Source organism: Staurois parvus, unplaced genomic scaffold (assembly GCF_062004578.1).
Source record: "Staurois parvus isolate SC_StPar_1 unplaced genomic scaffold, SC_StPar_1.0 ptg000999l, whole genome shotgun sequence".
In the NCBI taxonomy this organism is placed as follows: Eukaryota; Metazoa; Chordata; class Amphibia; order Anura; family Ranidae; genus Staurois; species Staurois parvus.
The window spans coordinates 1-24368 of NW_028318795.1; the positions used below are offsets into that span (position 1 = coordinate 1).

At 49.6% G+C, this 24368-nt stretch overlaps 1 protein-coding gene across 1 annotated transcript in view; it reads left to right on the plus strand.

The window, feature by feature from the left end:
• Positions 1-7264: 7264 nt before the first annotated feature.
• Positions 7265-24368, plus strand: part of LOC149441362 (protein mono-ADP-ribosyltransferase PARP14-like) — an 87710-nt gene continuing 70606 nt past the window's right edge. The window contains exons 1-3 of the mRNA XM_089657428.1: positions 7265-7773; positions 10385-10506; positions 22057-22090. Of these exons, the coding sequence (XP_089513554.1) occupies positions 7584-7773; positions 10385-10506; positions 22057-22090 (346 nt within the window). The 5' untranslated portion in view covers positions 7265-7583. The remainder of the gene's footprint in view (positions 7774-10384; positions 10507-22056; positions 22091-24368) is intronic.

A 24368-nucleotide genomic window follows, 5' to 3' on the forward strand; every position in this document is an offset into this window, starting at 1 on the left:
TATACAGTCCGGGGGAGGGGGGCTCACTTCTGGGAGATATATATATATATATATACATTGTATACAGTCCGGGGGAGGGGGGATCACGTCTGGGAGACTCTCTGTATATATATATACATTGTATACAGTCCGGGGGAGGGGGGCTCACTTCTGGGAGATATATATATATATATACATTGTATACAGTCCGGGGGAGGGGGATCACGTCTGGGAGATATATATATATATATATATACATTGTATACAGTCCGGGGGAGGGGGGATCACGTCTGGGAGATATATATATATATATATACATTGTATACAGTCCGGGGGAGGGGGATCACGTCTGGGAGATATATATATATATATATACATTGTATACAGTCCGGGGGAGGGGGGCTCACGTCTGGGAGATATATATATATATACATTGTATACAGTCTGGGGGAGGGGATCACGTCTGGGAGACTCTGTATATATATATTGTATCGGTGTCAATGCTGAGGATTTTCTTGTATCCATGAATTTCTCCCGATCCTTTGTGGTGCGATCGGCGTCTATATAAGATGTAAGGACACAAATGGCACCGCAGAGAATAACATGCGATTTGAGCAGGAATGGGATTCCCCTCCGACATGCGGCTTCCCCTCTCCTCCTAGGGGATCTTGTCCTAGGCTGAGCTCCCACAGGAGGGGTGCCGGAATCTTCCGGTAAAAATGAATAAAGAACACCCCATGACATAAATTTAAAGCGGTATTAATCCCCAAACCGGAGATGTGGTATATCGCAGCTTACCAACCATCACATGTGGCAGCTGCATTCGTTTTCTTTTTTTTTGGGCTTTTTTCCCCCTCTGTTTTCCCCTGGTGATCCGGCCAGTAACACACCTCCTGTATTAGAGCACCCCCGCTCTGGAGGAAGGAGCACAGAGGACACCTTTGTCAGTCTGGGGGGGGGGAGGGGATGGACTAGCAGATTCAGATACACTAACAAAGTGAAGCCGAAATCCGGATCACACTTCACGATCAGTTACAGCTTTGTTTCTTTTGGGATAAAAGGTTTTCCATCAATAAATAAAAGCTGCTAATTGTAAGCCCCCCCCTGTCAGTGGTCAGTGGTTTGTGTCATCCCTCTGACATATCTACAGGAGAGCTTGTTCTGTTAAAAAAAAAAAAACAACTGACTTTCTGGCTGGATCACCAGGCAAAAATATTATTATACAGGATTTATGGAGCCAACAGTTTGCTCAGCACTTTACAATATGCAGGGAGACAATACAGCAACAATACAGATCAATACAAGAGGGATAGGAGGGCCCTGATCCTGGGAGCTTACAATCTAGGAGGGAGGGGCTGATCCTGGGAGTTTACAATCTAAGAGGGAGGGGCTGATCCTGGGAGTTTACAATCTAAGAGGGAGGGCCTGATCCTGGGAGTTTACAATCTAAGAGGGAGGGGCTGATCCTGGGAGTTTACAATCTAGGAGGGAGGGGCTGATCCTCAGAGTTTACAATCTAAGAGGGAGGGGCTGATCCTGGGAGCTTACAATCTAAGAGGGAGGGGGCTGATTCTGGGAGTTTACAATCTAAGAGGGAGGGGCTGATCCTGGGAGTTTACAATCTAGGAGGGAGGGGCTGATCCTGGGAGTTTACAATCTAAGAGGGAGGGGGCTGATCCTGGGAGTTTACAATCTAAGAGGGAGGGGCTGGTCCTGGGAGTTTACAATCTAAGAGGGAGGGGCTGGTCCTTGGAGCTTACAATCTAAGAGGGAGGGGCTGATCCTGGGAGCTTACAATCTAAGAGGGAGGGGCTGATCCTGGGAGTTTACAATCTAAGAGGGAGGGGCTGATCCCGGGAGCTTACAATCTAAGAGGGAGGGGGCTGATTCTGGGAGTTTACAATCTAAGAGGGAGGGGCTGATCCTGGGAGCTTACAATCTAGGAGGGAGGGGCTGATCCTCGGAGTTTACAATCTAAGAGGGAGGGGCTGATCCTGGGAGTTTACAATCTAAGAGGGAGGGGCTGATTCTGGGAGTTTACAATCTAAGAGGGAGGGGCTGATCCTGGGAGTTTACAATCTAAGAGGGAGGGGCTGATCCCGGGAGCTTACAATCTAAGAGGGAGGGGCTGATCCTGGGAGCTTACAATCTAAGAGGGAGGGGCTGATCCTGGGAGTTTACAATCTAAGAGGGAGGGGCTGATCCCGGGAGCTTACAATCTAGGAGGGAGGGGCTGATCCCGGGAGCTTACAATCTAAGAGGGAGGGGGCTGATCCTGGGAGTTTACAATCTAAGAGGGAGGGGCTGATTCCGGGAGCTTACAATCTAAGAGGGAGGGGCTGATCCTGGAAGCTTACAATCTAAGAGGGAGGGGCTGATCCTGGGAGCTTACAATCTAAGAGGGAGGGGCTGATCCCGGGAGCTTACAATCTAAGAGGGAGGGGCTGATCCTGGGAGCTTACAATCTAGGAAAATAGAAGAAAGAAAGCCTAAAAAACAAAAACGAATGCAGCCGCCACATCTAGGACCTGGTAAGCGGCAGTATAATGTTTGATTTGGGGTTTAATACCGAATTAATGGCGCTCATACCGAATGTTGATGTAGATCCGTGTCAGTCATGCAGAACAATGTCTGTCGATGGTGATCCTCCGCACACATAGAATACAAGATCCCCATCGGCGTTGGTATGTCAGCAATCCGGAAGGGATCCTGGGTGACGTCATGGACTAAAATACGGAGATGACCATATCTGCTTCATGACGTCACCCAGGACGGTATACAGCGACCTCGTTTTATATCCAGTTGTTTCCTCTCACCCGGCACATATAGGAGAAGCCACTAGATGGAGCCGACGTCATACAGAAGAGCGTTTTCATAGAGAAGAGGATTTAAAAAAAAAAATATGAACCCCTTTATGATCGCCTAACACGCGTGTGCGACTACAAAAGGGCGGGCTTTAATATCCACACGCCGCACATATGTGTCGCCAGGGCCGTGGATAAGGGGGCACCACCAGTCCTCTTTTAAGGGGCCCAGGCCAGCAGGGGGGGTGAATCAGATGTGGGCAGGGAGGGTGATTGGCATGCAGGGGGGAGAGGGGCAATTACTGGAACTGATCCCCTGTATGGCCCTCTCTGCAGCAGCTGAATTCTGGCTTCTTCTCTGTTCCCCCTCACTGGCCTTCAGCTGCTGCAGAAAGAGCCATACAGGGGATCGGTTCCAGTAATCCCCCCCCCCCACCACCACATCCATCACCCTCCTTGTGCACCATACGTTTCCCCCTTTAGGATGGAGAGTGGAGGAAGATTCCGGCAAATATGTCACATTTACTAGCCCCTTTTTTTCCTGAATGACCACAATGAGTGATCGGCAGGCCTGGACTGGCCATAAGGCACACCGGGCTTTTGCCAAATGGGCTGGAACCTCCTGGCTTAAGATGACCGTGCCGCACAGTGGGAGGTAAGCGGCGGCCGCAGTCTGGACCGGGCTAATACAGACCGCGGCCGCCACTCACCTCCCGCTGTGCGACTGTGCCTAAAGCAGGGCCGACAGGAGGAGCAGCAGTGATGGCTCCAGATGACAAGCAGGAATCGCCACTGACACAGGGACACCTCCTTGGCTGGCTGGATGGGGCTGTCTCTTTGCTGGATAGGCTGTCTCTTTGCTGGATGGGGCTGTCTCTTTGCTGGATGGGGCTGTCTCTGTGCTGGGTGAGCTGTCTCTTTGCTGGGCTGGGCTGTCGCTGCTAGACGGGCTGTCTCTTTGCTGGACAGCTGTCTCTTTGCTGGATGAGCTGTCTCTGTGCTGGATGAGCTGTCTCTTTGCTGGGCTGCGCTGTCTCTGCTAGATGGGCTGTCTCTTTGCTGGACAGCTGTCTCTTTGCTGGATGAGCTGTCTCTTTCCTGGCCGGGCTGTCTCTTTGCTGGGTGGGCTGTCTCTTTGCTGGATGGGCTTTCTCCTTGCTGGATGAGCTGTCTCTTTGCTGGAATGGCTGTCTCTTTAATGAACAGCTGTCTCTTTGCTGGACGGGCTGTACTTTTAATGAACAGCTGTCTCTTTGCTGGATGGGCTGTCGCTTTGCTGGACGGGCCGTGTCTTTGCTGGAATGCTGTCTCTTTGCTGGTTAAGCTGTCTCTTTGCTGGATGGGCTGTTTCTTTGCTGGATAACTGTCTCTCCTGGATTGGCTGTCTCTTTGCTGGATGAGCTGTCTCTACTGGATGGGCTGTCTCTTTGCTGGATGAGCTGTCTCTTTGCTGGACGAGCTGTCTCTTTGCTGGACGGGCTTTCTCTTTGCTGGATGGGTTGTCTCTTTGCTGGGCGGGCTGTTTTTTTGCTGGATGGGCTGTCTCTTTGCTAGATGAGCTGTTGCTACTTGACGGGCTGCCTCTTTGCTATATGGGGATGTCTCTTTGCTGGATTGGGCCATCTCTTTGAATATATAGGGGGCATTGTGATTAGATCTCTAAGGGTACTGTGATATAAAGGGGACTGTAATCAATATTACAGTGCGGAGGACTGACTCAGTGAATATTCCGTCACCAACTGCCCCCGCGAATGCCCTTGCACACTCCAACCCCCCCCCCCCCACACTGGAAACTGGCTGCTCAGTCTAAAATTCCCGGGCCTATTTTTTGTCCCAGTCCGGGCCTGGTGATCGGTACCAATCACTAACTGTGTTCATTTATAACTGAAACATAGTCAACTGTGTTTATTTTTTGGGGGGTGGGGGTCAGCTTGGCTGTATGGGGCCACGTGGTTTCTAACAGCAGCCTTGTGTGTCGCTGGGCTGCCGATATTTCTGGGTTTTCAGTGCACTCATTACACTCCTCCAGCACAGAGACTGAGTGATGAAAGACAGCCCTGGGGCCCCGCTAATGATCAGTAGCCAGCGGGATCGATTCCTGTAGTCAGTGCAGCATATCAGTGCCGCCTATACCTGTCAATGCAGTCTTATCACTGCAGCCTTATCTGTACCTCTTCATCAGTGCCCATCAGTGCAGCTTATCAGTGGTCATCAGTGCCGCCTCATTAGTGTCCATCAGTGCAGCTTATCAGTAATCATCAGTGCCGCCTCATTAGTGCCCATCAGTGCAGCTTATCTGTGGTCATCAGTGCCGCCTCATCAGTGCCCATCAGTGCAGCTTATCAGTGGTCATCAGTGCCGCCTCATTAGTGCCCATCAGTGCAGCTTATCTGTGGTCATCAGTGCCGCCTCATCAGTGCCCATCAGTGCAGCTTATCTGTGGTCATCAGTGCCGCCTCGTCAGTGCCCATCAGTGCAGCTTATCAGTGATCATCAGTGCCGCCTCATCTGTGCCCATCAGTGCAGCTTATCAGTGGTCATCAGTACCGCCTCATCAATACCCATGAGTGCAGCTTATCAGTGGTCATCAGTGCCGCCTCATCAGAGCCCATCAGTGCAACTTATCAGTGATCATCTGTGCCGCCTCATCTGTGCCCATCAGTGCAGCTTATCAGTGGTCATCAGTGCCGCCTCATCAGTGCAGCTTATCAGCGGTCATCAGTGCCACCTCATCAGTGCAGCTTATCAGTGGTCATCAGTGCCACCTCATCAGTGCAGCTTATCAGTGGTCATCAGTGCAGCTTATCAGTGGTCATCAGTGCCACCTCATCAGTGCCCATCAGTGCAGCTTATCAGTGATCATCAGTGCCGCCTCATCTGTGCCCGTCAGTGCAGCTTATCAGTGGTCATCAGTACCGCCTCATCAATACCCATGAGTGCAGCTTATCAGTGGTCATCAGTGCCGCCTCATCAGAGCCCATCAGTGCAACTTATCAGTGATCATCTGTGCCGCCTCATCTGTGCCCATCAGTGCAGCTTATCAGTGGTCATCAGTGCCACCTCATCAGTGCAGCTTATCAGTGGTCATCAGTGCCACCTCATCAGTGCAGCTTATCAGTGGTCATCAGTGCAGCTTATCAGTGGTCATCAGTGCCACCTCATCAGTGCCCATCAGTGCAGCTTATCAGTGGTCATCAGTGCCGCCTCATCTGTGACCATCAGTGCAGCTTATTAGTGGTCATCAGTGCACAGCAATGCAGTTTATCAGTGGTCATCAGTGCCGCCTCATTGGTGTCCATCAGTGCAGCTTACGAGTGCCCATCAGTTCCGTCTCATCAGTGGCCATCAATGTAGCCTCATTGGCAGTGGTGTATTTAGATTTTGTGCTGCCCTAGGCAACACAAAAATTTAGCCCCCCCCCCCCAATGAGAGAGCGAGATAAGTGTATGTATATATGATTCTCTCTCTCTCCCCTCCCTCTTTCTTTCTCCTTCTCTCTCTCTCTCTTCCCTCTCTCTCTCTCTCTCTCTCCCCTCTCCTCTCTCTGTCTCTTCCCTCTCTCTCCCCCCCCCTCTCTCCCCCCTCTCTTTCTTCCCCCCTCTCCCTCTCCCCCCTCTCCCTCCCCTCTCTCTCTTCCCCCCTCCCCTCTCTCTCTTCCCCCCTCTCCCGCTCTCTCTTCCCCCTCTCCCTCTCTCTTCCCCCCCTCTCCCTCTCTCTCCCCTCTCTCTCTCTTCCCCCCTCCCTCTCTCCCCTCTCCCTCTCTCTCCCCTCTCTTCCCCCTGTCTCTCTCTTCCTTCCCTCTCTCTCCCCCACATAGATCTTCCTGCTGTCCGGGCCACTGCAAGGGTACCGGTGCGACCCCTCTGCTGGCGGCCCTGCATGGCTCTGTCCACCACTGCCCAAAAGGTCTCTTCTTGGGGGGAAGTGCCACCCCCCTGAAAATTGCCACCCTAGGCAAACGCCTTATTTGCCTCGCGGTAGATACGCCCAGGGGTGGACTGACCATTTTGAAACTCGGGCACTGCCCGAGGGCCCGGAGTCAGTATGGGGCCCCAGGAGATGCCCCTGGTACCTTTTTCATAGGATTTTTTGAGTTTGGGGAAGGACACAGGGGCCCCATGATCCCCTATTGCCCGGGGGCCCCATGAGTTGTCATTCTGCCCCTGGATACGCCCCTGCTCATTGGTGTACATCAGTGCCCACCAGTGCAGCTTATCAGTGCCCATCAGTTCTGTCTCATCAGTGCCCATCAGTGAAGAAGAAAAATTACTTTTTTTAAAAATTTTAGAACAAATAATTTTTTTCAGAAATGTTGGCCTTTTTTTGTTTGTTTAGTTAAAAATACCCCTCACCCCCACCCCCCAGTGGTGATCGAATGACACCAAAAGAAAGCTGTCTAAACAAAAATGATAACAATGTAATATGTGAACAGTGTCGCATGACCGCGCAATTGTCATTCAAAGTGTGAAGGCACTAAAAGCAGGAAATTGGTCTGGGCAAAAAAAGAACCCCCCCCTCGCAAACACGGTCCTGGCAGTGAAGGCGTTAACCCTGCAAGTGCTCTCTTTCCCCGTAACTCTTTCTTCATACTGGGTTTTGGATGCAACAATGTAACAATGTGGTCACAGGACCCAGATACAGCTGTATATATACAAGTCATGGGAGAGGACGGGGGAGGAGCCTCAGAACCGACAAATAAAGAAATGAAAGTGAAAGAGACTATTTCACATACTTAGGGACCTGAGAAGGGCCCCACACTGCGTCCCCTGCCCCCTCCTCACTGCCAAGGACCCCTTCACCATGGGGGACACCCAGTACCCCTACCCTGTGGCCCTCCAGTGGAAGGAGGACCCCAATCAGCTGAAGAAACTAAAAAATAAACTTCAGCTGTATTTCCAGAAGAAGAACGAATCCAACGGAGGAGAATGTGAGATCCGAGACACCGACTGCAGCCGGGGATACATCCTCATACACTTCAAGGCGCAGAAAGGTAGGTACTGGGGGGGGGGGACTGGGGGGGGGTCCTCATACACTACAAAGAGGAGGCAGGTAAGTACTGAGGACTGGGGGGGATCCTCATACACTACAAGGAGGGGCAGGTAAGTACTGAGGATTGGAGGGGATCCTCATACACTACAAGGAGGGGGCAGGTAAGTACTGAGGACTGGAGGGGATCCTCATACACTACAAGGAGGAGGCAGGTAAGTACTGAGGACTGGAGGGGATCCTCATACACTACAAGGAGGGGGCAGGTAAGTACTGAGGACTGGAGGGGATCCTCATACACTACAAGGAGGGGGCAGGTAAGTACTGAGGACTGGGGGGGGGGTCCTCATACACTACAAGGAGGAGGCAGGTAAGTACTGAGGACTGGAGGGGATCCTCATACACTATAAGGAGGGGGCAGGTAAGTATTGAGGACTGGAGGGGATCCTCATACACTACAAGGAGGGGGCAGGTAAGTACTGAGGACTGGAGGGGATCCTCATACACTACAAGGAGGAGGCAGGTAAGTACTGAGGACTGTAGAGGATCTTCATACACTACAAGGAGGGGCAGGTAAGTACTGAGGACTGGAGGGGATCCTCGTACACTACAAGGAGGGGGCAGGTAAGTACTGAGGACTGGAGGGGATCCTCATACAGTACAAGGAGGGGGCAGGTAAGTACTGAGGGCTGGAGGGGATCCTCATACACTACAAGGAGGAGGCAGGTAAGTACCGGGGACTGGAGGGGATCCTCGTACACTACAAGGAAGAGGCAGGTAAGTACTGAGGACTGGAGGGGATCCCCATACACTACAAGGAGGAGGCAGGTAAGTACTGAGGACTGGAGGGGATCCTCATACACTACAAGGAGGGGGCAGGTAAGTACTGAGGACTGGAGGGGATCCTCATACACTACAAGGAGGGGGCAGGTAAGTACCGAGGACTGGAGGGGATCCTCATACACTACAAGGAGGAGGCAGGTAAGTACTGAGGACTGGAGGGGATCCTCATACACTACAAGGAGGAGGCAGGTAAGTACTGAGGACTGTAGAGGATCTTCATACACTACAAGGAGGGGCAGGTAAGTACTGAGGACTGGAGGGGATCCTCGTACACTACAAGGAGGGGGCAGGTAAGTACTGAGGACTGGAGGGGATCCTCATACACTACAAGGAGGGGGCAGGTAAGTACTGAGGGCTGGAGGGGATCCTCATACACTACAAGGAGGAGGCAGGTAAGTACCGGGGACTGGAGGGGATCCTCGTACACTACAAGGAAGAGGCAGGTAAGTACCGAGGACTGGAGGGGATCCTCATACACTACAAGGAGGAGGCAGGTAAGTACTGAGGACTGGAGGGGATCCTCATACACTACAAGGAGGGGGCAGGTAAGTACTGAGGACTGGAGGGGATCCTCATACACTACAAGGAGGGGGCAGGTAAGTACTGAGGACTGGAGGGGATCCTCATACACTACAAGGAGGAGGCAGGTAAGTACTGAGGACTGGAGGGAATCCTCATACACTACAAGGAGGGGGCAGGTAAGTACTGAGGACTGGAGGGGATCCTCATACACTACAAGGAGGAGGCAGGTAAGTACTGAGGACTGGAGGGGATCCTCATACACTACAAGGAGGGGCAGGTAAGTACTGAGGACTGGAGGGGATCCTCATACACTACAAGGAGGAGGCAGGTAAGTACTGAGGACTGGAGGGGATCCTCATACACTACAAGGAGGGGGCAGGTAAGTACTGAGGACTGGAGGGGATCCTCATACACTACAAGGAGGGGGCAGGTAAGTACTGAGAGTGGTGGGGGAGGGGCAGCCAATGTCTCCTTTCACTTGCTATATATTCCATTCCGGGAAGAGATCGGAGTGTTGTCACCTCGGGTTGGATTTCTCCAGGAATTGGGAAGGGGGGGGGGAGGGGGGTTGATTTGATATCTGACCTGTAGGTATAAGAGGTCACATGGTTCTTTAAGGGGCCAGTCCATTATTTCTGTGTCCCGCCCCAATCTGAGGACAGAGAATATTATGTCCAAATATTACAATAATGATACAAAACAATCATTAATAATAATAATCAGAATGATTTGTTATCTGGGGAATGTATCCGGCGTCTCGGGAGATGTAGAACTCTTCCCTGTATACAGTATTCATGTGACAACCTACAATGGGGCGAGAGGGGCGTGTACAAGAAACCAGAACGTTCTCTGATTGGTCGTTCCAAGGACACTGGAATCCTGGCAGGATCAACGAGAATTTCTGTACGAGTAAAAAAGTATACCTAGCCTGAAAACAGAAAACAAATGCAGCCAACAGGTCTGGTTCACACCTACAGGCGCATGTACCCCCTGTATTCATATCAATGGGTTACCCTATGCATGAGAAACGCAGAAAAAACGCACCGCGCTGAACTGCACGTCGGGAAAGGTTTGGGCGATTGTGCGCACGTTTCCCACACACAGATCTGATCCGAGGGCGGCTGATCGGCCGTTTGTTCCGTTTTGTGTTCTCGCGTTTTGGGTCCAAATGTCACTTTCTCTTCTGTATGTTCAATTTCTTGGGATTTCCGTCGTTTCCCATTCCTGACCTCGTTCTTCTCACATCGCAGACCGGGACGGCGTGCTGCACAAAGACTCTCATGAACTGAACTTACCCGGAGGGAAGAAGATGAAACTGGACGTTCAGTGTGCGGGGGCGGACGGCGGCGGGGGCCCCGAGGAACCGCCAGCGGTAAGTGTCACCCGAGCGCACAGAGCCCCAGTGCAGCACCTCCAGCTAGTCTGATGTATATGAAAAGCTTTTATTGACTATAAAGGTTTCGGGTCGGTTTCGTACCATTTGTTTATTGTGGGGGCACTGTGATACCCCCCCCCAGCACAGAGGGCACAGTGATACCCCCCCCAGCACAGAGGGCACTACCATACCCCCAGCACAGAGGGCACAGTGATACCCCCCCAGCACAGAGGGCACAGTGATACCCCCCCCAGCACAGAGGGCACTACCATACTCCCAGCACAGAGGGCACTACCATACCCCCAGCACAGAGGGCACAGTGATACCCCCCCAGCACAGAGGGCACAGTGATACCCCCCCCCAGCACAGAGGGCACTGTGATACCCCCAGCACAGAGGGCACTACCATACCCCCCAGCACAGAGGGCACTGTGATACCCCCCCAGAACAGAGGGCACTACCATACCCCCAGCACAGAGGGCACTACCATACCCCCAGCACAGAGGGCACTACCATACCTAAAGAACAGAGGGCACTACCATACCCCCCAGCACAGAGGGCACAGTGATACCCCCAGAGCAGAGGGCACAGTGATACCCCCAACACAGAGGGCACTACCATACGCCCAGAGCAGAGGGCACTACCATACCCCCAGCACATAGGGCACTACCATACCCCCAGCACAGAGGGCACTACCATACCCCCAGCACAGAGGGCACTACCATACCCCCAGCACAGAGGGCACTACCATACCCTCAGCACAGAGGGCACTACCATACCCCCAGCACAGAGGGCACTACCATACCCTCAGCACAGAGGGCACTACCATACCCCCAGCACAGAGGGCACTACCATACCCCCAGCACAGAGGGCACTACCATACCCTCAGCACAGAGGGCACCACCATACCCCGAGCACAGAGGGCACTGTGATTCCCCCCCCCCCCTCCCAGCACAGAGGGCACAGTGATACCCCCAGCACAGAGGGCACTACCATACCCCCAGCACAGAGGGCACTACATACCTCCAGAGCAGAGGGCACTACCATACCCCCGGCACAGAGGGCACTACCATACCCCCAGCACAGAGGACACTGTTATACCCCCCCTGCACAGAGGACATTGGGATACTCTCCCCCCCCAGCACAGAGGACACTGGCATACCCCCCAGCACAGGGGACACTGGCATACCCCCCCAGCACAGAGGACACAGTGATACCCCCCAAGCACAGAGGACTCAGTGATACCCCCTAGCACAGAGGACTCAGTGATACCCCCCAGCACAGAGGGCCCAGTGATACCCCCCAGCACAGAGGACCCAGTGTTGCCCCCCTAGCACAGAGGGCACAGTTATACCCCCTGTAAGTGGGGTAAGTTTTTTTTTATAATTTCAGTGTTTTTAAATTGTCAGTGTGATCTTCATGGATTCTTTTGGATGTTCATGTACAATCTATAAGACCTGCGTCACACTTTTATGATGTGTGTTCCTGTGATATGTCCTGTGTTGTGTCCTGTGATATGTCCTGTGATATGTCCTGTGATATGTCCTGTGATATGTCCTGTGATATGTCCTGTGTTGTGTCAAGGCAGCCAGTTTAGTACAAAACTAAAAATAAGAAAGAAAGTATGAGCTCACAGAACGTACACTTCTCCATCTCCTCCTCCTCCATCTCCCTCTCCTCCTCCTCCATCTCCCTCTCCTCCTCCTCCCTCTTCCTCTCCTCCACCCGCTCCCTCTCCATCTTCTTTTTCTCCTTCTCCCTCTTCCTCTCCATCTCCTTTTCCCTCTCCCTCCCCCCTTTCTCTTTCTCCTTCTCCCTCTCCCTTCCCCTCCCTTTCTCCATCTCCCTCTCCTCCTCCCCTCTCTCCTCCTCCTCCCTCTTCCTCTCCTCCACCCGCTCCCTCTCCATCTTCTTTTTCTCCTTCTCCCTCTTCCTCTCCATCTCCTTTTCCCTCTCTCTCCCCCCCCCTTTCTCTTTCTCCTTCTCCCTCTCCCTTCCCCTCCCTTTCTCCTTCTCCCTCTCCTTCTCCCTCCCTCTTTGCCCTCCCCTCCCCCTCTCCTTCTCCCTCTCCCTCCCACTCCCTTTAGCCTTCTCCCTCTCTCTCTCCTTCCCCTTCTCCTTCTCCCTCTCCTTCTCCCTCCCTCTTTGCCCTCCCCTCCCCCTCTCCTTCTCCCTCTCCCTCCCACTCCCTTTAGCCTTCTCCCTCTCTCTCTCCTTCCCCTTCTCCTTCTCCCTCTCCTTCTCCTTCTCCCTCTCTTTCTCCTCTTTCTCTCTCTCCTTCTCCCTCTCTTTCTCCTCTTTCTCTCCTTCTCTTTCTCTCTCGCCTTTTCCCTCTCCTTCCCCTTCTCCTTCTACCTCTCTCTCCCACTCACTTTAGCCTTCTCCCTCTCCCTCTCCTCCTTCTCCTTCTCCTTCTCCATCTCCCTCTCCTCCTTCTCCTCCTCCTTCTCCATCTCCATCTCCCTCTCCTCCTCTTCCTTCTCCTTCACCTTCTCCTTCTCCTTTTCCTTCTCCCTCTCCTCCTCCACCCTCTTCCTCTCCTCCACCCGCTCCCTCTCCATCTTCTTCCTCTCCTTCTCCCTCTCTTTCTCCTTCTCCCTCTCTTTCTCCTTCTCCCTCTCCTTCTCCTTCTCCCTCTCCTTCTCCTTCTCACTCTCCTTCTCTTTCTCATTCTCCCTCTTCCTCTCCTTCTCACTCCCCCTCCCCTATCTCTCTCCTTCTTACTCCCTCTCCCCCTCCCCAACCCCCTCTCCCCCTCCATTGCCCTTTCCCTCTCATTCTCCTTTCTTCTTGTTCATCAGGGAAGGTCCCATGTTCTTTGTACAATATCTGTGGTGTGTCATTTACTGGAGGAGATAAGGAGCTGACAGGGCAGTAAAACCTTGCTGATCCCTCGGCTGCCTTACATACAGAGCGGTATATATGTAACACACTGGAGGTGAAGTCTTTGTTTTCTGAAATGTCGCCAATGATTAGAGCCACTCCATGGTCACCTTAATTTACTCCCATCAAATATCAGAACTTCCTTGACTTGTCTGACCTCCTGCAATGTGAAGTTGGTGTGTGAAGGAGTGTTGGGCCCCTTATGATAAGGTCCTTCTAGGAGGCCGGTCAGTCATGGTTCCTTGTAATGGATTTTCTAGCAGCAGGTTGTTTGGCAGGTCCCCAGCCATGACAGGTTCTCGACGCCCCTCTAGGGGGCCCTTCTTCCTACAGGACTGTCTAGATGCCTAACATTCATGCCCACAATCATCTCACAGCTCACGTAGACGTACTGTCCTCCAACTTGTGTATGGATGGTGGAGTAAAAACCTTGCACTACACCATCTTACTGGTCACCCAAAGCAACAGAGATTTGGGTTGGGAATTCTGCAGGGCCCTGTGTTTCTCTGATGTGTCAGGTCAGGGCTTGGCAGTCCAGCCGGACACCTGGGGCCCAGGTCACTTAGCACGTGTCCTCTAGTGGGGGTCTGTCCTTAACTGTCAGCACCACTCCCGACCTGACCAGATTTACCTCTTGTACCCCATATCCTGGACCCTGTCCACCACCACTCCTTACCTGGCCAAGTTTGTACCTTGTACCTCGTGTCCTGGACCCTGTCCACCATCAGACATGGCCTGACCAGGCTTGCACCTTGTACCTCGTATCCTGGACCCTGTCCACTACCACTCCTGACCAGACCAAGTTTGCACCATGTAGCTCGTATCTTTTATCCCTAATCTCTGTCCACCACCACTCCTGACCTGACCTGGTTTACACCTCATACCTCGTATACTGGACCCTGTCCACCACCAGTCACAACCTGACCAGGTTTGCACCTTGTGCCTTTTATCCCAAATCTCTGTCCACCACCACTCCTGACCTGACCTGGTTTACACCTTGTACCTTGTATCCTGGACCCTATCCACCATCAGTCACGGCCTGACCAGTTTTGTACCATGTACCTCGTATCCTGGACCCTGTCTACTACCACTCCAGATCTGATCAGGTTTACCTTGTACCTTGTATCCTGGACCCTGTCCACTACCACTCCTGACCTGCTCTGGTTTACACCTTGTACCTCATATGCTGGACCCTGTCCATCACCAATCCCGACCAGACCAAGTTTGCACCATTTAGCTCGTACCTTTTATCCCTAATCTCTGTCCACCACCACTCCTGACCTGACCTGGTTTACAACTCGTACCTCGTATACTAGATCTTGTCCACCACCAGTCACAACCTGACCAGGTTTGTGCCTTGTTCCTTTTATCCCAAATCTCTGTCTACCACCACTCCTGACCTGCTTTACACCTTGTACCTTGTATCCTGGACCCTGTCCACCATCAGTCACGGACTGACCAGTTTTGTACCTTGTACCTCGTATCCTGGATCCTGTCTACTACCACTCTGGACCTGATCAGGTTTACCTTGTACCTTGTATCCTGGACCCTGTCCACTACCACTTTTGACCTGCTCTGGTTTACACCTTTTACCTCATATGCTGGACCCTGTCCATCACCAATCCCTACCTGACCAGATTTACGCATTGAACCTTTTATCCCAAATCTCTGTCCACCACCACTCCTGACCTGACCTGGTTTACACCTTGTATCTCATATCCAGAACCCTGTCCCCAGCCATTCCTGACCTTACCAGGTTTATGCCTTGTATCTCATATCCAGAACCCTGTCCACTACCACTTCCAACCTGACTAGATTTATGCCTTGTACCTTTTATCCCAAATCCCTGTCCACCACCACTTCTGACCTTACCTGGTTTACACCTCGTACCTCATATCCTGGACCCTGTCCAATACCACTCCTGACCTGGCCAGGTTCACACCTTGTACCTCATATCCTGGACCCTGTCCACCACCACTCCTGACCTGACCAGGTTTATGCTTTATACCTCATATCCTGGACCCTGTCCAATACCACTCCTGACCTGACCAGGTTCACACCTTGTACCTCATATCCTGGACCCTGTCCACCACCACTCCTGACCTGACCTGACCTGACCAGGTTTATGCTTTATACCTCATATCCTGGACCCTGTCCACCACCACTCCTGACCTGACCAGGTTCACACCTTGTACCTCATATCCTGGACCCTGTCCACCACCACTCCTGACCTGACCAGGTTTATGCTTTATACCTCATATCCTGGACCCTGTCCACCACCACTCCTGACCTGACCAGGTTTATGCTTTATACCTCATATCCTGGACCCTATCCACCACCACTCCTGACCTGACCAGGTTTATGCTTTATACCTCATATCCTGGACCCTATCCACCACCACTCCTGACCTAACAAGGTTTCCACCTTGATAACAGTGCCAAGCAAAGCAACCCCCTCGTTTCAGTGTGCAGAGGGGAAACAACATGCGCAGGACACTGAAGATGGTGATGATCACTGCAAGGATTTAACCTACGTCTGTAGCCCCCTTGTCCTCGTTATTTTTACCCTCAGGCCTGGGAGAAATAAAGCTCCGGACACCGAAGTGTGCAAGCTAAATCTCTGAAAGTTTAATGCCTGACAAGAACGGTTATACAGAACTCAGTAGGCGCGGCTTAATCTCAGGATGACCAATGAAACATTCCATTCTTATCAATATAGTTACGTGAAGAACAGAAACTGCAAGTAGTTGAGGGAGACCATATAAGGGAGTTCCTTCTACAGAAATGAAACTAATCTAAGGAAACGAGAGAGAAGTTACAAAATCAAAACTAACTGTTCCCACGTCTAGCAATGGAGGCATTATACAACATGGATGACGATTAATAACATACAGTATATTTCCTTACAATCACTGTAGTAATGCCAACAACTACAGTAATTTCCCAGTGGTCCCATGAGCATGGAATCTACATACTTACATCATGCCATGCTGGACCAAGCTGGTGGTAATTGCAGAGCGCCCACCAACACATGCTAGGAGACCTCTGCTTGGCTATGTCCTTCACCCTTGTTGCAGAGACTATGGTGGTGGGTTCCAAATGGTCACTCCAGGGGCGGAATGACCATTTGGAAACTCGGGCACTGCTCGAGGGCCCGGGGTCAGTAGGGGGCCCCATGAGATGCCCCTGGTACCTGTTTCATAGGCTTTTTTGAGTTTGGGCAAGGACACAGGGGCCCCATGATCCCCTATCGCCCGGGGGCCCCATGAGTTGTCAGTCCGCCCCTGGTCAACTATTTTTAAGCTGTGGATCTGCTGGTCTCTACTACATGTGAGGGATGTGTGGTGTTACGTCAGGGCCGGGCCCTATATAGAGCACCTGCTTGGGCAGCTCGGGGCCTTTTAGGCAGCTGTGACTGGGAGACAGAGGTGTGATCGGGGAGATTTGTGTCAGTGATGCAGCTGAAAATGAATTTTAATGGCATAAGCGTGCCGGGGGCATAACACTGAGCTCAGGTATTGAAAAGTCCTTTCTTCAATACATTTGTAGAACTTTTAAAGACTTCTTCGAGTCTGCAGAGAAGTCGTGGCTTCCTGACACAGCTTTTCAGCATGAATTCTTTCTAGAAACGGATTAATATCAGACTAATCATCATTAATAATCATTAATCATTAATAACAGATTAATCATTTTTTTACATTTTCCTGTTTAGTTAAAAAAAAGGAAGTTTCAACCCTCAATATTGTTTTGTGAAATACTGTATATCGCCATTTGGAAACGCTATAACTTTCATGTAAAGCAATTAATTTACACGTATTATTGGTACTTATATACAGTTGCAAGAAAAAGTATGTGAACCCCTTGGGATTACATGGAGTTTTGCATGAATTGGGCATAAAATGTGCTCTGAACGTCATCTAAGTCACAACAATAGAAGAACACAGTCTGCTGAACATAATACTACACAAACATTAGATGTTCCCATGGTTTAATTGTACATAACATGTAAACATTCACAGTGCAGGGAGGAAAAAGTATGTGAACCTTTGGACTTAATAACTGGTTGACCCTCCTTTGGCAGCAATAACCTCAACCAAACGTTTCCTGTAGTTGCAGATCAGACCTGCACAACGATCTGGAGTCATTTTTGGACCACTCCTCTTCACAAAACTGTTTCAGTGTAGCAATATTCTTGGGATGTCTGGTGTGAATCTCTCTCTTAAGGTCATGCCACAGCATTTCAATGGGGTTGAGGTCAGGACTCTGACTGGGCCACCCCAGAAGGCGTATTCTGTGCTGTTGCAGCCATTGTTTTGTTGAATTACTTGTATGCTTTGGGTCATTGTCCTGTTGCATCACCCATCCTCTGCGGAGCTTCAGTTGGCGGACAGATGGTCGTACGTTTTCCTGCAAAATGTCTTGATAAACTCTGGAATTCATTTTCCCATCAATGACAACAATCCGTCCAGGCCCTGAGGCAGCAAAGCAGCCCCAAACCATGATGCTCCCTCCGCCATGTTTCACAGTGGGGATGAGGTTTTGATGTTGGTGTGCTGTGCCTTTTTTTCTCCACACATAGTGTTGTGTGTTCTTCCCAAACAACTCAATCTTGGTTTCATCTGTCCACAGTATATTTTGCCAGTAGTGCTGTGGAACATCCAGGTGCTCTTTTGCAAACTTCAAACGTGTTGCAATATTCTTTTTGGACAGCAATGGCTTCCTCCGTGGTGTCCTCCCATGTACTCCATTCTTGTTTAATGTTTTCCTTATTGTAGATGTGTCAACAAAAATGTTAGCATGTGCCAGAGATTTCTGTAGGTCTTTAGCTGACACTCTGGGATTCTTCTTTACCTCATGCAGCATTCTGCGCTGTGCTCTTGCAGTCATTTTTACAGGACGACCATCCCTAGGGAGAGTAGCAACAGTGCTAAACTTTCTCCATTTGTAGACAGTCTGTCTTACCGTGGACACATGAACATCAAGGCTCAAGGAGATACTTTTGTAACCCTTTCCAGCTTCATGCAAGTCAACAATTCTTGATCGTAGGTCTTCTGAGAGCTCTTTTCTGCGAGGCATGGTTCACATCAGACAGTGCTTCTTGAAACCAGTAAACCCAAAACAGGTGTGTGTTTTTTAAGGGCAGGACAGCTGTCAGCAACACATCCAATATCATCACACTGATTGGAGTCAAGGTTGGCTCACTCCTGGCTCCAATTAGCTCTGGGAGAAGTCATTAAGCTAGGGCCTCACATACTTTTTCCTCCCTGCACTGTGAATGTTTACATGTTATGTGCAATTAAACCATGGCAACATCTAATGTTTGTGTAGTATTATGTTCAGCAGACTGTGTTCTTCTATTGTTGTGACTTAGATGAAGTTCAGAGCACATTTTATGCCCAATTCATGCAAAACTCCACGTAATCCCAAGGGGTTCACATACTTTTTCTTGCAACTGTAGCTGTCAATTTACTTAGCACTTTACATATATATTATACATTCACATCAGGCCCCGCCCCCGAGGAGCGTACAATCTAAGGTCCATAACTTACATTCATACATACACTTACAAGGGACAATTTAGACAGGAACCAATTAACCTACCAGCATGTCTTTAGAGTGTGGGAGGAAATCGGAGTACCCGGAGGAAACCCACACAGGCACAGGGAGAACATGCAAACTCCAGGCAGGTGGTGCCATGGTTAGGATTTGAACCGATGACCTGAGTACTGCCAGGCGGAAGTGCTGACCATTTAGCCACTGTGCTGCCTGTATCGGGATTTTTTTCTAGCAAAGACACAGAGCAGAATACATTTCGGCCTAAATTAATGACAAAATTTGATTTTATCAATTTTTTTTACTGGACATGTTTAATAGCAAAATGTAAAAAATATTGTTTTTTTCTCAAAATTGTCACTTTTTTTTAGAGCGCAAAAAATAAAAAATGCACAGGCGCTTAAATACCACCGAAAAAAGGTCAATTCGTGGGAAAAAAAAGACGTAAATTTCATTTGGGTGCAGTGTTGCAAGACCACGCAATGGTCAGTTAAAGTAACGCAGCGCCGTAACGCAAAAAAATGGCCTGGTCAATAAGGGGGAGGAAATCCTCTGGAGGGCGAGGGGTTAAATTCCTTTAATTTTCTGTAAAATACAATATGGTTACCTGCAGGTGTCCAGTACACACATGATACAGAACTTCCCCCAGAAAGGTTGCTTCCTGCTTGTGTGATTGGCTTACTAACATAGTACGTCAGATTCTGGGCATCCCCTGAAATAAAAACATCCTTTTTGGTGAGATACCTCCAAAGGTAAATACGTCTCAAGGGATGCAGACCCCGTCACTTTCCTCATTAGAGCCCTGCAGGTGCAGCAACTGATCGATAATTATAAAGTCGCTCCCGTTCACAGTCACTCTGCACATGGACACAGAGAAACAAACAGCTATTTCTTCAGGAGAACAAAAGGTAGGAATCTGCAACAACATTCGTTGTAAACTCTGCAATGTACAACGATCACCCAGAGGGGAATGTTTTTCTCTCAACAAAAGTAGAGTTACTCTGTAACCACTTCCCGTCCGGCCGCTGTATATAAATGGCCAGACGGTGGCAGTGCAGGGGCGGGTTGCCGTTCATAAGCAGCGCCTGCCATTTTGGACTGTGCGCGCTCCCTGGGAGCGTGCGGCACAGCAATCCGCTGCGGACACAGCGGAAAACCTATCGCTGTACGGGACCTCTGTGTAAGGTCCTCATCATGTGATCACTGATTGGCCAATGAGTGATCACACGCAGAGTAGTAAGCAAGATGTCACTTCCTGACATCATTGCTTACTACGTGTGAAATATGTGAATGATCACAGAGATCACATGGTACAGGGCCATTCACAACAGCCAATCACAGCTCTCACAATATTTCTCAATGGCTGCAGGAATGCAGCCAGAGAGAAGGAGAAATGATTGATGTTACAGCCTTTATGGGTGTAAAAGCAATCAGCATGAAAAAAAAAATCTTCATAACCCCCCACAAGTAGTACAGTGTTACTATGGTGACACTACTGCTAGAGTGACAGTATGTTAACAAAAAAAAAACCCCATAAATAATAAAAAAAAAATAAAAATAAAAATGTAAAAATTTTTTTAAAAAAAATTTTAATTTTTGGTTATAAACTAATTTGGTTTATATTTTTTTACTAAAAAGATAGCTGAATAAATTTTGGCCAAGATTTAGGAAGAAAGATTATTTATTTGCAAAATTTTAAAAGAAAAACACTTTTTTTTCAAAATTGTTGGACTTTTTTGGAAGGGGGGGAAAGTGTCCAGACTGGAAGGGGGAAAGTTTTCAGGACTGGAAGGGGGGGGAAAGTGTCCGGACTGGAAGGGGGGGGGAAGTGTCCGGACTGGAAGGGGGGGAAAGTGTCCGGACTGGAAGGGGGGCAAAGTGTCCGGACTGGAAGGGGGGGAAAGTGTCCGGACTGGAAGGGGGGCAAAGTGTCCGGACTGGAAGGGGGGGAAAGTGTCCGGACTGGAAGGGGGGGGGGAAAGTGTCCGGACTGGAAGGGGGGGAAAGTGTCCGGACTGGAAGGGGGATGAAAGTGTCCGGACTGGAAGGGGGTGAAAGTGTCTGGACTGGAAGGGGGATGAAAATGTCCGGACTGGAAGGGGGTGAAAGTGTCCGGACTGGAAGGGGGGGAAAGTGTCCGGACTGGAAGGGGGGAAAGTTTCCGGACTGGAAGGGGGTGAAAGTGTCCGGACTGGAAGGAGGGGGAAAGTGTCCGGACTGGAAGGGGGGGAAGTGTCTGGACTGGAAGGGGGGGAAAGTGTCCGGACTGGAAGGGGGGAAAGTTTCCGGACTGGAAGGGGGTGAAAGTGTCCGGACTGGAAGGGGGGGGGGGAAGTGTCTGGACTGGAAGGGGGGGAAAGTGTCCGGACTGGAAGGGGGGAAAGTTTCCGGACTGGAAGGGGGTGAAAGTGTCCGGACTGGAAGGGGGGGGGGAAGTGTCTGGACTGGAAGGGGGGGAAAGTGTCTGGACTGGAAGGGGGGAAAGTTTCCGGACTGGAAGGGGGGTGAAAGTGTCCGGACTGGAAGGGGGTGAAAGTGTCCGGACTGGAAGGGGGGGAAGTGTCTGGACTGGAAGGGGGGGAAAGTGTCCGGACTGGAGGGGGGGGGGGGGAAGTGTCTGGACTGGAGGGGGGGGGGAAGTGTCCGGACTGGAAGGGGGGGAAAGTGTCCGGACTGGAAGGGGGGGAAAGTGTCCGGACTGGAAGGGGGGGAAAGTGTCCGGACTGGAAGGGGGGGGGGATTGTCCATACTTGAAGGGGTTAAAGTTAGAGTGCATCATATTCTCTCCAAGACTTTTCCTGCTCTAAATACAGTAAATCCTCTTTTGGAATTAGAAAGGAGACTCGTTTATTGTAACCTGGAATGGATGATGATTCCAAAGACAATGGGATTGATTTAGAAACCAATCAGCTTCCAGGTTGTATTGTCAAAGCTTCATTGAACAAGTGGAAGCTAGAAGCTGATTGGCTGCCACGCAGAGCTGCACCATATTTTGCTCTCTCCGGTGTTAGTAAATCAACCCCAATGCCTATCTGCCATTATTTCTGTAAATATTCTCAGCTTCTTAGAATAACTGATTCTTTTTGTTCAGCAAAATGTTTTTTTTCCCACAGGTTTCCAGAATGGATGTCACGGCCCAACCCCCAGGTAACGTGCGTTCAACGTATGGTTGTGTAATATATTCAGTGGCCAGAGAACGTAGGACTGAAATCCTGGTGGTTTCTTGGAGATGGTGGAGGCTGTAGGACACTATGATGGTCAGGATGGTTGCAGGAGATGATGGTTGGTATGGTAGACACCCAGTATGATGGGTCTTATGGTGACTGTTGAATAGTATGGAGGAACCCTTGAAATAAGGAAGTCCCCCAATGTATTTCCACTGTCTGTATTGGTTTTATCTTGGTTCAATAAAGTGGATTGTTTGGAGTGGAGCCGATTGGATTTCCTTTCTCATCTATGCAGCAGACGAGCCGGGCTGGTACCTACAGGAGGAGTTGTGCTTGGAGATTGGGAGTCTCTCTACCTTGAGCAGCATTAAACACAATCCTTGAAATAACTTTCCAGTGTCAGGGAACCCCTGTTAAAGCTAAATTACAGGAATTCAGCAACTTTAGAAAAAGTTCAGGCAAAGTATAAATTAAGTCCAATTAGGTGCATGTCACCTACGGGATTTATCTCTTACTTATATGTGACAGGTATATTGCACTCCGAAAGGATACATTCTGGTTGTGAGAAGCACATAGATAAGCAATGACCACCCCTCCCCTCTGTTGCCCATTACAGAAGCCTTCGTATTTTGTGAATGAGTTCACATAATGCAAAGGCTCCTGTGAATGGGCTGCAGGAGGGGAAGGGAGGAGTGGGCATAACAGTTCCAGTGACTCTGCTCTTGAAGGAACTGAGACCACAATTCGCAGCATTGGAACTTCAGAAATTATCTTCTTGGAGCACAATAAACCTTTCAGATGTGAATTATTGAGATAAGTCTACTAGGCTGAAGGCACCTCCTTAGACTTAACGCATGGCATGCCCAAAGTTTTTACAAAGTAGCTGAATTCCAGGAATTCAGCTTTAATATTTACAAAATCTACAGCTCAAAGTACATTTGCATGACAGTAGGAGGGAAGAATGCTTCTTACAATTATGGTCAGTGGGAAAAATCTCATCCTTACGGACAGCTAAAAAAATAATTTGTGTCAGTGGTTACTTATCCGAGAGTCACAAATTGCTCATTGCTCAAGGAAACCCTAACAACTTCTAGGTTCCATGGAACCTTGGTTGAGAAAAGCCGTGTTAGATGTTGAACATACTGGAGGGCCTGTAGAACATGACAATGATTGTAATGGCTCTAAGGGATTACTGTAGTCAATGTGGTTGCATGACTTAACATTGGTTGAAGTTGCTGTAAAATATATTTTTTTTATGGTGGCTGTAAAATACAATGGCGTTCATCCCAGCTGAGGAACTTGAGGGTGACCTGTATGCCTACATAACATGATGTTGGCCAACATACTTGTAAATTATAATGGTGGCACTTGGAGATATAGAATTTGATGATGGATACGGCTGCTGTGGAAAATGATGGAGTTCATGGCTGGTATATTAAATGATGGTGGTTGTGGCTGGTGCAGAAAATGATGAACATCATGGTTGGTGTATAATATGGTGGTGGCCATGGATGGAGTAAAAAAATTCTGATTGTCACAGTTGGTGTATAATATGGTGGTGGTCATGGCTGGTGAAGAAAATGATGAATGTCGCGGTTAGTGTATAATATGGTGGTGGTCATGGCTGGTGAAGAAAATGATGAATGTCGCAGTTAGTGTATAATATGGTGGTGGTCCTGACTGGTGCATAAAATATTGTATGTCACAGTTGGTGTATAATATGGTGGCGGTCATGGCTTATGTAGAAAATTATGAACGTCATGGTTGGTGTAAATTATGATGGTGGCCATGTCTGGTGTAGAAAATGATGAACGTCAAGGTTAGTGTATCATATGGTGGTGGTCATGGCTGGTGTAGAAAATTCTGAACGTCACGGTTGGTGTATAAAATGGTAGTGATCATGACTAGTGTAGAAAATTTTGAATGTCGCGGTTGGTGTATAATATGGTGGCTGTTATGGTTGGTATAGAAAATAATGGATGTCACGGTTGGTGTATAATATGGTGGCAATCATGGCTCGTGTAGAAAATGATGAACGTCATGGTTGGTGTATAATATGATTGCGGTCATGGCTGGTGTAGAAAATTATAAATGTCACAGTTGGTGTATAACATGGTGGCAATCATCGCTGGTGTAGCAAATAATGGTGATCACAACTGGTAAAAAAAAATGATGGTGGCCATGGCTGCTCTAGAAAACAAGGATGGTCACAGCTCATGTAGTAAATGATGATGGCCATGGATGGAGTAGAAAATCAC